Source organism: Neltuma alba, unplaced genomic scaffold (genome assembly GCF_004799145.2).
Source record: "Neltuma alba isolate B1F8T4 unplaced genomic scaffold, ASM479914v2 tig00011249_pilon, whole genome shotgun sequence".
Classification (NCBI taxonomy): domain Eukaryota; kingdom Viridiplantae; phylum Streptophyta; class Magnoliopsida; order Fabales; family Fabaceae; genus Neltuma; species Neltuma alba.
This window is the reverse complement of record NW_021635966.1, coordinates 242241-256552: the sequence shown is the minus strand read 5'-3', so window position 1 is coordinate 256552 and position 14312 is coordinate 242241. Positions and strand designations below refer to the sequence as shown.

Genomic DNA, 14312 nt, shown 5'->3' with positions numbered 1-14312 from the left:
GGTAAAATTTTCTCTAAACATGATAATAATACTAATAATATAAAGCTATAAATATATAGGAAATATTCATAAAGAAAATATGATAACAAGAAGTAGTTTTGTGTACCTAAATGATCTCCAAAACCGTCAGGTACTCCGCAACTCGACTCTCTCTCTCTTTTTTCTCTATGCTTCTCTCTCTCTTCTCTCTTCTTTTGCTCTCTTCCTCTTCCGTCTGCCCCCTCCACTTGAGAATCATCTGGGGTGAATGTATTTAATAGCCCCAGGTTCAATTTTTTCCACTGCCTACGCCTTATCCTATTTATCTTGCAGTCGTCCCTCCCCCTTCTTTTTCCTTCTTCATTAATTAACCCCCCCCAAATTTCAACTCACCGTGGAAGGGGGGTTGTTTTTTTTTTTTTTACTCATAAAGTATTATTTTAATAAGATATTATAATAAAATATTATATCTTTTTTTTTTTTGCACGTTACACAATGCAACGTCTAAATATGAAAGTTGGCAGTAAAAGTATTATTATTAAATGAAGGGTTAAAGAACAACTTTAACTTCAATCTCATTTTTTAGGTGCAGTTTTGCCCCTGATTTTTTTTAGTGGTACAATTTTGACCATGATCTTCTTCCTTTAATGTAATTTTGCCCCTCAGGGTCAAAATTACACCCAAAGATAAAAAATAAAACTGTAACCGAGAAAAAAAGATCAAGAGTAAAATTATACCTGAAAAATAAGATCATGGGCAAAATTATACTACTAAAAGATTATGGGCAAAATTAGAGTTGAGAAATAAGATCAGGGTCAAAATTACACTTTAACTTTTAAATGAAATTTGAAATTTTTATTTAGCATTAATTTTTGGAAATCCATTATTGAGGAAAACATGATAAATTTTTATGCATAACAATATTAATATTCTACAAATTTTATTCACACAAAATGCCGATACTTTAAGCTAAGGATGTTTGGAGAGGCTTTCATCCAAATCCCACGTAGTAAATGAAAAGGAGAATCCATTCCCAAACTAAACGCGTGGCTCCCACCAACCCAATAGGGACGTTACCTTAATTCCATGGAAATGATTACCGACCGTTCCTCTGTCCTCTAGCTCCCGATATATATGAGATTCATGAAAGATAAACAATTTTTGATGACTCCCGATTTTGCGGAAAGACAAGCTGGGGTGATTGATACGTGAATGGCCGTGAACTCACTCTTTAGTCTTTAGTACGAGAGAAATATGTTTGGGGCCACAAGAAGACGAAAGATTTTAATATATACATGTTCGAGGTCTTATAATTAAGATTAGATGTAGTATATTTCAATTTAATTCAATCATCACGTGCAATTTGTTAAACCTTTATGCTGAATATATCAATGTCAAGCCATAACTCATGCACCATTGAAAAAAAAAATAAGAAAAACACTTTTTACCAAAAAATTATATTCATGTGGATCATAAAATAAAATGTCGGATTGCTATGTTTCCTTTTTCCAATCCTCAAAATTTTCAGGAAAAAAATAATTAAATTAGTGTCTGTTCTAGTATGAAGATTGATTTATACAAGTTTTATCCTATATTTGGTACGAGAGAATTGAAATGGAGGGAAGAGGAGTAAAAATTATAATGAGCTAAATTTAAAAAAATAGAAAAATGAGGTAATAAAATTCTAAGAAAAAGAAAATGCAAGATTAAAAAAAAAAGCAAAATTGGTTAAAAGTTTTTAACCCAACTCTTCTAATTTTTTTAAATTAAAACTCATTAAAATTTTTTCCTTCTTCCGTCCATTTTCTTTTATAACAGATTTGATCTTGACCATTTCCCCACTGTGTTGGATGAAAGTCAATTGGCAAAACTTTTGGAAATAACCCTGTTAAATATACCACATGATATAATACGAACATCATTATGGTTGAAATATTTTGAAAAAGAAAATTTAAAAATACAAATCTCTCTAATTAATCTCATCTCATTTAATTTTTAGTCAAATCTTTATATATTTTTTATTTTTATTAAATCTTTATAGTTTTTCACTTGCGAGTTTTAGTTTGTATACTTATAATTGGTTAATTTCCAAGAAAAGTCACATTAGTAGTTGATTAAGTGAATCTCATTCAACAGTACTTCTGCTTGAATTAGTTATGTCATGTGCATCTAAATTAAATCAAAACTTTACATGTTATATATGAATACAAGGATACCGTTATGAACATCCCCCGAAAAACTGTGTAAGAAGCTAAACCCACATGTGAACGGAACAATCTCGAGATCCACTTAGGGCTAGTTCGAATTGGCAGTAAAAAAAGTAGTTTATTTTCAATCTGATTTTAAAAAAAATAAAATTGAGTAAAATTTAAATTGGATAAGGTGAATTGTGTTTGGATTGGAGTTTTAAAAAGTTAGTTTATAAAAGTGAAATTAATAAAATGATGTTTGGATTATGATTGAGTAAAAATAAATTTGTTTGAGTAAAAGAAATGGGACATACATTTTCTCTTTTTCTCTCTACTTTTCCAACACTATAAGCTATAATTTTTAGCTTTTCACTTAATTAAGTGATTTTGGGGCGTGGTTTCTCTCCACTGAGCTTCTCGTCCACTGCACCTCCACTTCGGCTCTATGACAATCGTTTGGAGCAAATAGTAAAACGCAGTTCAAATAGATTGTTACAGGTGGCTATAAACTTGAATTCCAAAATTAAAGAAAACCAAGAGTATAAATGTATTTTCATCCAAAACAAAATATATTTATAAATAATCACAATAAAATTATCTTTCTTTGAGAAATAAAATAGGATTAGCGAACAGACAAAAAAATAGGATTAGAGGAGTAGTTTATATAAAATAAAATAATATATTCATATTAAAATTTTAATGATATAATATATAAATAGGACAAAAAATTTTCTCACTCTGCTTTATATTTATATGGTGTTTTAAAAACGATAATTTTATTTCTCAAAAAAGGATAATTTTATTGTGTAAAATAGTGACATTTGATTATTTATAAATAAATTTTATTTTGGATGAAAATATATTTTCACTGGTGATTTTTTGTGGGCCCTACATATGTATCCGTATCATGCTGTAAAAGCATGTGCTCCGCCTCTTGGTTCTTTGTAATTTTGGAATTCAAGTTTATGGCCGACAATCCATTTGAATTGCGTTTTACCATTTGCTCCAAACGATTGTCGTAGAGCTGAAGTGGAGGTGCAGTGGATGGGAAGCTCGGTAGAGAGAAACCGTGCCCGTGATTTTGGTATAAGCTCTTAATTTTTTAAGCTCTTCCAAATACACTCAAACATATTAAAAGTATTTTTAATCCTAAAAGTTACTTAAAAGCCACTTAAACATGGCTCCAAACAGACACTTAAATTTATGAAGCCCCTCAGCTTTGCCGGAGTTAAAATTGTCCACTGAAGCCAAGCATATCTCTTTTGAGCAACAAGTATTACTGAAAATGTATAGCTTGCATGAGGAGAAAACAGTCAGTCTCCTCCATGTCGTTATAATTCTTTCGACTAACAGAATTGAGCTGTTCATTTTCAGGAGAAACATATCTCAAATCATCCTTAATTCTTCTCCCGATAAGTTATAAGGACAAGGGATTTTTGTTTTTGATTTAATTGAATCGTTGGCCTCTCAATGGCATCACCCAAATCCCTCTGTCCCCGAAGTCGAAGCCCAGTGCCCAAATGAGAAAATGTTTTTAATATAAGAGTCAGATAACTAATTTATAAATATTAAAAAAGTAAATAAATTAATTATTTATAATATGTGTTGTCTTTTTTAAAATATTTCTATTAAATGCGGCTTGACATCGATGGCTTGCGAAACACCCAAGGCTTCGCAACATGTGGTGGAGTCATTCATGATGCAGATGCAAATTGGATAGGTGGTCTTCAAGACAAGTTAAGTTATCAAACCTCTACTGCTGCGGAGATAAAAGCCATATCGATGGGCCTATTATTGTGCAAAACAGTTGGGTCTCTCTAAGACAAGAGTTTGTACAGATTCTATAGAAGCTCTGCGATTGTTGTCAGTAGATGTTGGCTCATTCCATCTTTTGGGAGAAGAGAAATCCAGGAAGCTCGGTCCCTCATCTACTCCAACCGGGATCTAGAAATACCTCATTCTTACAGGGAAAATTTAGTGTGCACTCATATTCTTGCCGTGTCTGCACATAACTTAGGACAGGATTTTGTTAGTTATCTACAACCTCCCTCGTGTTGTTTAGAACAACTTAGGATAGATCGTGGTCTTCTGAATCAGATGACAGTCAATAGGGCTTAACTGTTGTCTTTTTGTAGATACTTCAAGCTCCTGCTTGCCCTTGTAAAAAGAAAGAAAGATATTTCTGTTAATCATATGTATTGGAATGAAAATCTTTTAACATATATAATTATCGTGAGGACTACTTTAGAAAAATAAATAAATAAATATGAGAGACAAAATAGATTGTGTTATTATATTTAAAACTAAATTAAATCTATAACTAACTTTTAGTATAGGAGGTGATACTTGTTAATTACAAGGAAGGGGTGGAAGCATAATGGCCTCATGCATGCGTCTGACAGTTTTTCAAATGTGAAAATTGAGTAGAAGAAATAGAGCAGATGGGTGACGCTGAAGTCGGAGAACTGATGACAGTGAAGTATGAAAGCACGTGATATGCAATTGTAATTGGTTTGTATAATTTGAAAAGAGAGGATAAGTGTTTATGCAGTTTTGGTAAAATCGAAGGGAGATCATCGATTGTATAATTTTGGGAGGTAGAAAGGAGAAATTAAAGGAAGTGGCTTGAGTGAGAGTGGCACTTGATGAGAATTAGTTTTAATACTCATCACTTTGATAAGTGCTTTAAATTTATTAGAATTGGACTATTTATATCTGATTTGAACGATTTAAATTTAAAATATTTAATTAATTATTTTTAAATAGAAAAATTTTTTTTTTGGAAAGAATCACAGTATTTTAGATTCTATACATATTAAAATAATTATTTTAAATAAATAAAAATTAAAAAGAAATCAAATCTGAGCTATTCAAATGAAATATGAATGATTCAGATTTCATGAGTTTAAAATACTCATAAAAAAATAATGAACATTAAAACTGGTTCCTACGTTTTATATGGTTTTAACATGTGAAAAAGCGGTGAGTGCATTGCTAAAGCCGCCTCTAGGGGGGGCTAACATCCCTCTCTTGAGTCATATATGTAGACTTAGAAAAAGTAATTTAAATTCCACGATCCACTTTCTTTTCTTGTTTAAAATCTGCGCACCATCCCCTGTTTCCCAGTAATCATTTTTTTTTGGACCAGGTTTCCCATTAATCACAGTATTCAACCTGGTGGCGACGGGGAACTGGCAAATATAGGGCCCAAGGTAATTAATGAAATTTGAAAATTTTATTCAGAATTTATTTTTTAATCTGAGAATTACAAGTGCTAGTAATTTTTTCATCAGAGGCAATAAATGAAAGAGGAAACATCCAATCCCAAATGAAAAGGACGGGCCAGTACTTAATGCCATTGATCACCGGTCACGTATGTAGTCATTTTACTTCCCCTCCGAATTGATCATCACCAAGCCTTCTTTTGTATTGTAGCTCCATCATCTCATTTTCCACACTCACATATGAAATTAAAACACCTGTCATCCAAGTTCCCAGCACTGCTCTTTCCTCTTCCTCCCCTACCAAGAAAAACTACTTTTACTATAAGAATCAATCAGTTAAGCTCCATTTGTTACGAAACATTAAAAATGAAGGAGGTGATTTGAGCCTTTTTAGTCACTTTAGGTGAAATAAAAAATAAAACTAAATTACGCAATAAAGCACAACTCAGATTGTTTCTTTTGAAAAGTTTTTTATTAATTTCCAAATTAACTTAGTGACAAAAGAATTAAAAAGGAGAGGTTGGAAAGAGGATTTTTTTCAATAAAACCAATTATGAAAATAAAGAAATAAATCTAAACTATTTTTTTTAATATTTTTAATAAAAAGAGAATAAAAAAATGCAAATTTGGGTTTAAAAAATTAGTGATGAGAATGCTTCTTGAAAAGAAAATGTAGCTATCCTTGCTTAACAAAAATATGGGAGCAAAATAATACATCAAGTTAAAAAGCAACTTCAAATACGATTTGGGTCAAGTAAACTTAACATTTGACTACTCTAAATACTAGATAGTAATCAAATTATTAAAATATCTTTAAAAATTACTTGATGTACATTTTAAATTGAGTTAATAAAATTGGCTTTTCCTCTCAAAAAATGCTACATTCAATTGCGATACATCTCAATCATAAAATCTAACAATATGCTAGATAAAATAAAATAATATTAATGAATACAACGAAAGCATATATAAATTCAAATCTCAAGTAATACAATTCAAATTAAATTGCAAAAATCTAATTAATAGAAACTATAACATATAATTTCAGTCCCTAAATCAAATGAAAATATTCCTAACACAAGAAAAGTCTAATGAAATTCAAGAGAAAATTAATTGGAAAACTAAATACTCTCTTAGTTAAAGTTCCAAACTCAAGCAACTCCTCCAATTCCAAGAAGCACAATGGGTTTAGCCTCTCATAGCTCTAGAAGAATCTACAATATTTTTGAAGCAATGAAAATCCACAGAGGCTATGGTAAAAGAGTAGGTGTGGACATTATTTGTAGGAAAAAAACAAGAAATAATGGAAATCGAAGGTGATGATGATGGTTGGTTGAAGGGAGATAATGACAAAGGTTATGGAAGAAGCGGACGACACGCCACTGCGTGCAATTGAGGAATGAATTTGAAGAGTATTGGCGGCGTGTGTTTTCCTGGTGGTGTGCGTCTTGTGTGTATATATGCGTGTTCTCTCCCTAGCCCTCAATCAATAATCAATAAATCTATAAGTAAAATCTGGGGCCTTGATGCTCAAATTGATTCCCTTTCTAATTCCTTTTTTTTTTTTTTCCTTTCAGCTTTCTTTTTATCTTTATTTTCTTTTCTGGGCTTGTAAAAGATAAATTAAAATACTATCATAAAGTCCAAAATCAATTATTTAAAAAGAGATAAAAATATCATAAGATTTTCTTTTAAATCATGCAAGCAATATTTGATTCAAGATATCCATAATCAATACAGTTTATCCCACTTTAATTGATAAATATTCCTAAAAAGAAATCAAATAACATATTAAAATAGGGATTTATCAATAGGGATTGAGATTATAATTGAAAAAATCTATTAAAGGATAGTTTAGCATGAAAGATTGCTTATCACATTGTCTTTAATGAAAAATCAAATAATATGATTGTCTTTAATAGGATGATATCTATGCATAACCAGGAAAAAAAAAGAAAGAAGAGCATTAGAAGCATGAATGATGAATGTGAGTATCCCAATATTGCGCCAAGCTTTGGCTTTATTATGAACAGGAAAAACTAGCACTACCTTTGGTTTTTAATATGAGACTAATTTGAGAAAATTAAAGAAATTACTAAATTTATTTAAAATATTTATAGTTATGATTTTTTCGAAACTGATTTGACTCACGAGATTGAAAAGATTATATATAAATTAATATATAAACCAACGATACGTATAAATATTTTAGAGAAATCATATAACATATTACTTCCGGTGCATAATACAAGAGGTCAGTTAATTTTTATTTGGTAATAAATATAAAATCCCAATTTAATTTATCTATCATATTTATATATTTTTTAAAGATAGTCCTTGTAATAATAGTAACTTTAGCCAATACATTTAATTAACAATGATATTTTAGGAAAGATAATATCTATTTATGACAAATAACTGACTTAACTAATTTTCTTAATCTACTCAAATTAATCAACTAGCTCTTATATTAAAGATCAGTGTCATAATTAAATAATTTATTAATTTTTTAAATATTTTAAAATTTGTTACCTAAATTTTATATTAAAAATCGGATGAAGAGGCAGGGGTTTGGAACAGGGGAAGAATAGAAGAAATAATTGTGGACACTGGTGGAAGCATGGGATCCCACAAATGACGACAACATGCGTGCCGCCAACCCGATAGAGACGTTTCCTTAATTACGCGTGAATGGTTACCAACCCTTCCTATGTCCTCTAGCTGGATTTTCTCATCTCCCACGCTCAGATATTTTAAATCACATGAAAATATCTGTCATCCACTACTAACAAACACCAGCATAGGGAAAAAAAATTAATCAAAACGATATATGTATGATTCGAGAAAGACAGATCAGGACCTAGGATGTATTTTTGATGACTCCCGGTTTTGTGGAAAGATAAGCTGGGTGATTCATACGTGGATGGCCTTGAAATAACAGATTTTTTTTTCTTTTTGGGGGGGGGGGGAGGGGAGGAGATAAAAGAAGAGGAAAGATTTTAATATATGCACGTTTTGTACTTTATATATTTCAACTTTAATTCAATCATCATGTGCAATTCGTTAGATTTTTATGCTGAATATATCGATATCAATAATTTTTTAGCCATAACTCATGAACCATTTAAAAAATAAGAAAAATACTTTTCACCAAAAAATTATATTCATATGGATCATAAAATAAAATGTCTCGCTGCTATGTTTCTTTTTTCCAATCCTTGAAATTTTCAGGAAAAAGATAATTAAATTAGTGTCTGTTCTAGTGTGAAGACTGATTTATAGAGATTTTACCCTATATTTGGTACAAGAGAATTGGAGTGAAGGAGAGTGAAGTAAAAATTTTAATGAGCTCAATTTAAAAAACATAGAAAAATTGGGTTATAAAAATTAGTTAAATCAATTATTTGTAGTAGGTATTGTCTTTCCTAAAATATTCCTGTTCATCATGTGTATTACAATGAGAACTTTTTAACATGTGTAATTATCATGGAGACTACTTTAAATAAATAAATATGGAAAAAAAATAGATCGATTGTAATCTTATATCTAAAATTAAATTAAATCTCCAACTAATTTTTATTTTTAGCTCAGAAAGTAATACTTGTTAATTACAAGGAAGGGTCGTGCATGCATCTGACAGTTTTTCAAGTGTGAAAATTATGTAGAAGCAATAGAGCAGATGGGTGACGTAGAAGTTGAATAATTGATGACAGTGAAGTATGAAAGCACGTGATATATATGCAATTGTAATTGGTTTGTGTAATTTGAAAATAGAGGATAAGTGTTTATGCAATTTTGGTAAAATCGAAGGGAGATCACCGATTGCATAATTTTGGGTGGTAGAAAGGGGAAATTAAAGGAAGTGGCTTGAGTGAGAGTGGCACTGACGTCTCTTTGTAATGGTTTTAACTAAGGAAAAAAAATCAGACTAAACATTAAACCAAATAAGATAGTAGTTTAAAGATTAGTAGGTTAAATCGGGATCAAACAAAAATCAAACCGGTCACATTAAAATAATAGAATGTAATTGAAAATAACATAATCTAACAACATTAATAATCACTAATAATAAAATATAAGAAAATACAACAGTAATTTAATTGTGACAATAACAAAATACAATAATATTGAGAATTTTGATCTTTATGATTTTTTAATAACTAAAATTAATAATCATTAACACCAAAATCATCAATAAAATTCATTCAAATATATAGCGACTGAAATATTAGGAGTTGAATGAGAAAAAATAGGATTAATAGTAAAATAATCATCAAATCAGTTCATTACAGGCTTACACTGATTTATACCAATTTGACCGGGTTGATTCTGGTTCAGTTTCTGCCTGGTTCATTACTTAAATCCAATTAAACTGTCGGCCGGTTCACCGGTTTTTCTGTTAAACTGGCCGGTTTGGTCTTTTTCTTTTTTTTTTACTGGTGTTATCATGTTTTGTCTATATTTGCTAAACCCCTCTCTAGTGGGACTAATTCCTCTATTGATTCATATATTTAGAATTGGAAAAAGTAATTTGAATTCCACAGTCCACTTTCTTTTCTTGTTTAAAATCTGCTCACCTTCGTCATTAATCATAGTAGTCAGCCTGGGGGACGGGGCACTGGCAAATATAGGGCCCAAGGCAATAAATGAAATTTGAAAATTTTATTCAGAATTTATCTTTTAATGTGAGAATTACAAGTGCTAGTGATTTTTTCATGCCAGGCAATAAATGAAAGAGGAAAAATCCAATCCCAAATGAAAAGCATGAGCCAGTACTGGGGCACGTACCTTTTGCCCCATGAAAACCGCGGGTCACATGTGTAGTCATTTTACTTCCCCTCCGAATTGATCATCACCAACACTTCCTATGTCCTATAACTCCGACACCTCATTTTCCACACTCACATATGAAACTAAAATATCTGTCATCCAAGTCCCCAGCACTGCTCTTTCCTCTTCCTTCTCTTCCTCCCCTACCAACAAAAACTACTCTTACAATAAGAATCAATCCCTTAAAGTTCTTTGCGATTATCCTACATAGTTTTCTTGAATTTCTATAACATTCAAAAATTAGATTTTTAAATTTCGAATTGTAGTTTTTCAACATTTTTAACAAATTAAATGCTGTATAAGTTAAATTCGAAATCATAATTTCCATTTAATTCATTACTATATTTTCCAAAATTTTATATCAAATTTTAATGCACGAAAATTCACTAAATTAAATTAATCTTTTTTTATTTATGACATGTTTCTTCATCGTATTTATCAGAAAATGGATTAATGAGGATGACAAAAAATAATAATTAAATGCTTCAAAATTCAGAGCGAATTAAAGATATGCCTAGCAGAGTCCCCCTTTCTTCAATTCGTTGTTTAAAGCTCTTTATTTACTACGTAGAAAAATATATTTAGTTATCAATTCAATTATGATTCATATAGCTAGTGAACAAAATCAAACATATTAATGCATTATAATAAACCCAGAGAAAAAAACTAGAGAAAAATCAGAGATGAAATGAAATAAAGAGAAACTTCCATCTATATTATATTAATTCTGTTTAATTTGTTGGCGAAAACATATTCCGTGTAATTTGTACGACTATGGACTATTAAAGGATAACCACTTGATGATGCTCTACACATCCTGATTAGTACTTTTATGTTTAATATAAAATTCAGTTAATTTGAGAAAATTCAGAAAGTTACTAAATTATTTTTAAGTATTTATATGTATTTTTTAAACTAATTTTCTTCACTTATAAATGTAATATATGCTATAATTAAGTAATTGGCTAATTTTTTTAGTTTCATCAAATCAGTCAACAATGTCTTATATTAAAAACTGAACCTTCGATTCTAAAATATAAGACTTATTTTATAGTGTAAATTAAACTTTTTACATTTTTAAAAGTGGAGGAGTATTATTTTTCTCGCACGTGGATAATCTTGAATGAATTTATAGTGCCCTCCAGAGACCAGAGCGCTATATATAATGAGACCCGACGCAAGCAATTCACATTCGCAAACTAAACTACCAACGAGTATGGCCCTACCCAGTACCTTGTTGCCCAATTCCTCCATCTCACTTAGTTTTAGAAAGCGCAACAAACCAGAAGGGCCTCTTTCCTTCCACAGGATTGGTTACTATCACACTAACCTCCGATGCTTGGCCACCCAACAGGCGCTTTCCCTTCACCCCTCCTCTCTCAGAAACTCCGCCAATTACCAGCCTACCCTCTGGACTTATGACTTCCTCCAATCCTTGAACAATGGTTATACGGTGATTCTACTTCCTTAATTTCCTGGTCAATTAATTCACGATATACATGGAGAACGTTATGACATACAATTAACAATACTTAGCTTGTTGTTATAGGATGAGAAGTACGAGGCCAGAGAAAGGAAGCTGCTGGAGGATGTGGGGAGGATGATCGTGAATCCCAATACTGAGCCATTGCCAAAACTTGAGCTCATTGACGATGTCCAGCGCTTAGGCCTCGGCTACCGCTTTCACAATGAGATCAAACACGCTCTTGATTGTTATGTCTCCTGGGAACAAAGCCGTCCTCAAACAAAACAGTACACAAGCCTTCATGAAGCTGCTTTAAGCTTCAGACTCCTCAGAGACCATGGCTATGACGTCTCACCAGGTCCTATGCATATGGCTATCTCCTTTTTTCATAATTACCTCTCTCGCATACACCAAATTAAATGATGTGATTGGGACAAAAATAACGCAGATATATTTGAGAGTTTCAAGGACCAAAACGGTAATTTCAAGGCATGCCTCAGCAGAGATGTGCAAGGGATATTGAGTCTGTACGAGGCAACATTTCTGGGATACCAAGGAGAGGACATTCTGGAGGAGGCCAAGGCCTTCACCACCATCCATCTCAGGGACATGAAGCAACAGATAAGCAACGATCATCTGTTGCAACAAGCAATCAGTCACGCGCTGGACCTTCCATTACATCGCAGAACACGAAGGTTAGAGGTCAGATGGTACACAGAAGCATATGGTAAGAGGAAAAACGCAGACACGGTCCTTCTCGAGGCTGCTGTACTGGATTTTAACATAGTACAATCAACACTTCAAAGGGATCTCCAAGAAATGTCAAGGTTTGTCAATTTATTACTAGTAAATTTGCTTCCCTATATGCATACGTATAGCAGCAACCAAATAGTAGGAAGTCAAAAAGAGAAAATTGGCTTCAAATATTGATATAGCTAATTATAGGTGGTGGAAGGCGATGGGACTGGCATCAAAGTTGAGCTTCAGCAGGGACAGGCTAATGGAGTGCTTCTTCTGGGCCGTGGGAATGGAGTCCGAACCTCAACACAGTGAGCTCCGAAAAGCACTAACCAAAGTCACTTGTTTCATTACCATAATCGACGACGTCTATGATGTTTATGGCACTCTGGATGAACTCGAGCTTTTTACCGCCGCTGTTGAAAGGTTTGTTTTCTCCTACATTCGCATTAATTTATTTGACAAATATTATTTCTATTGAAAGCCAGCCACACGTACTCTCTTCGTTCCTTATTATAAGAGACAAATAATCCAATTACGTTAATAAAAAAACAGTTAAAATTAGTTGAGGACAATTAATATATAAAAAGTATAATGTTTTTTCCAACAATACCCCCATTAATAAGGAGAGAGAGTATGAGAGAGAAGAATTAAATTATTAAAAGAAAGAGAAATGGGAGGGAGAGAGAGTAGGAGTTGGAGACAAAATAAATAGGGGTAAAATAGAAAATTAATACAAAAAAAATAGAGACAACTTTTAAGTGTCTCTTATATATGGGAACATGCCACAAGTATCAAATGTCTCTTATAATAAGGAACAAAGGGAGTAATACGTAGGAATATTATGTGGTGAATGCTTTTTTCTTTTAATTTCAGGTGGGATATCAATGCGATACAAGATCTGCCAGGGTACATGAAAGTGTGTTTCCTGGCTCTCTACAACACTGTCAATGAAATGGCTTATGAGGCACTGAAAGAGCAAGGCCACAATATCCTACCCTACCTCACCAAAGCAGTGAGTGCCCACGAAAACGACTTCCCCATAGAACATACCACATGTTAAATACTACTCGTATTTCATTGGGAAACTAACTCTTACCTTGATAATTATAGTGGGCGGACATGTTGAAATCCTGGCTTCAAGAAGCCAGGTGGTCTCATGACAAACACATACCCTCATTCGACAGCTACTTTAGGAACGCGTGGGTATCAGTTTCGGGAGTATTAATCCTCTTCCATGCTTATTTCTTTCTCAATCACAATTTCTCAAAGGAGTCACTTCAATCCTTGGACCCTCACCATCCCCTCTTGCGTTGTCCTTCCGTTATTTTCCGTCTCTGCAACGATTTGGGCACATCGAAGGTGGCCTCTTCTTTATCAATCACTCAAATCTTATGTTGTACGTCATTTGGTTCTACGTACTCTCTCTTCGCACGCTCTGACGAGGACCTCATTTTAATTACTGTCTTCATTCATTGTTAATGTTTTCTTCAGGCGGAGTTAGAGAGAGGTGAATCAACAAGTTCGATATTATGTCACATGCACCAGAGTGGGGCCACTGAGGAGAATAGCCAAAAATACGTGCGCAGATTGGTGGATGAGACGTGGAAGGAGATGAACAAAGGAAGAGGAATAGAGACCACATTTTCAAAAGCTTTTGTAGAAACTGCAATGAGCCTTGCAAGAATTTCCCACTGCACCTACCAGTATGGTGATGGCCATGGAGCTCCAGATGCTACGTCCAGGAACCGGATTCGATCATTAATTGTGGAGCCCATTCAGCTAAGAGGCTGATAAATGCCTCGGCATCAATAGACTTGCAATTACTTAGTCATCTTTATGTTTGGGGAATTACATTGGCCGTATATGTTTTTGTTCACGGGCAAC

The 14312-nt window shown here is 32.7% G+C and overlaps 1 protein-coding gene across 1 annotated transcript; it reads left to right on the top strand.

The window, feature by feature from the left end:
- The first annotated feature begins 11438 nt into the window (after positions 1 to 11438).
- Positions 11439 to 14219, top strand: LOC114762982 (tricyclene synthase TPS4, chloroplastic-like). Its single transcript, XM_028952577.1, has 7 exons — positions 11439 to 11675; positions 11772 to 12045; positions 12136 to 12514; positions 12633 to 12851; positions 13302 to 13440; positions 13539 to 13787; positions 13920 to 14219. Exons 1-7 carry the CDS (start codon positions 11439 to 11441, stop codon positions 14217 to 14219), a joined length of 1797 nt encoding a protein of 598 aa, XP_028808410.1.
- The last annotated feature ends 93 nt before the right edge of the window (positions 14220 to 14312 follow it).

Coding starts and splice junctions, on each gene's coding strand:
- LOC114762982 (XM_028952577.1), top strand. CDS start 11,439: ATGGCCCTACCCAGTACCTTGTTGCCCAATTCCTCCATCTCACTTAGT. Junction 12,515..12,632: donor GATCTCCAAGAAATGTCAAG/GTTTGTCAATTT, acceptor AGCTAATTATAG/GTGGTGGAAGGCGATGGGAC. Junction 13,788..13,919: donor ACGATTTGGGCACATCGAAG/GTGGCCTCTTCT, acceptor TGTTTTCTTCAG/GCGGAGTTAGAGAGAGGTGA.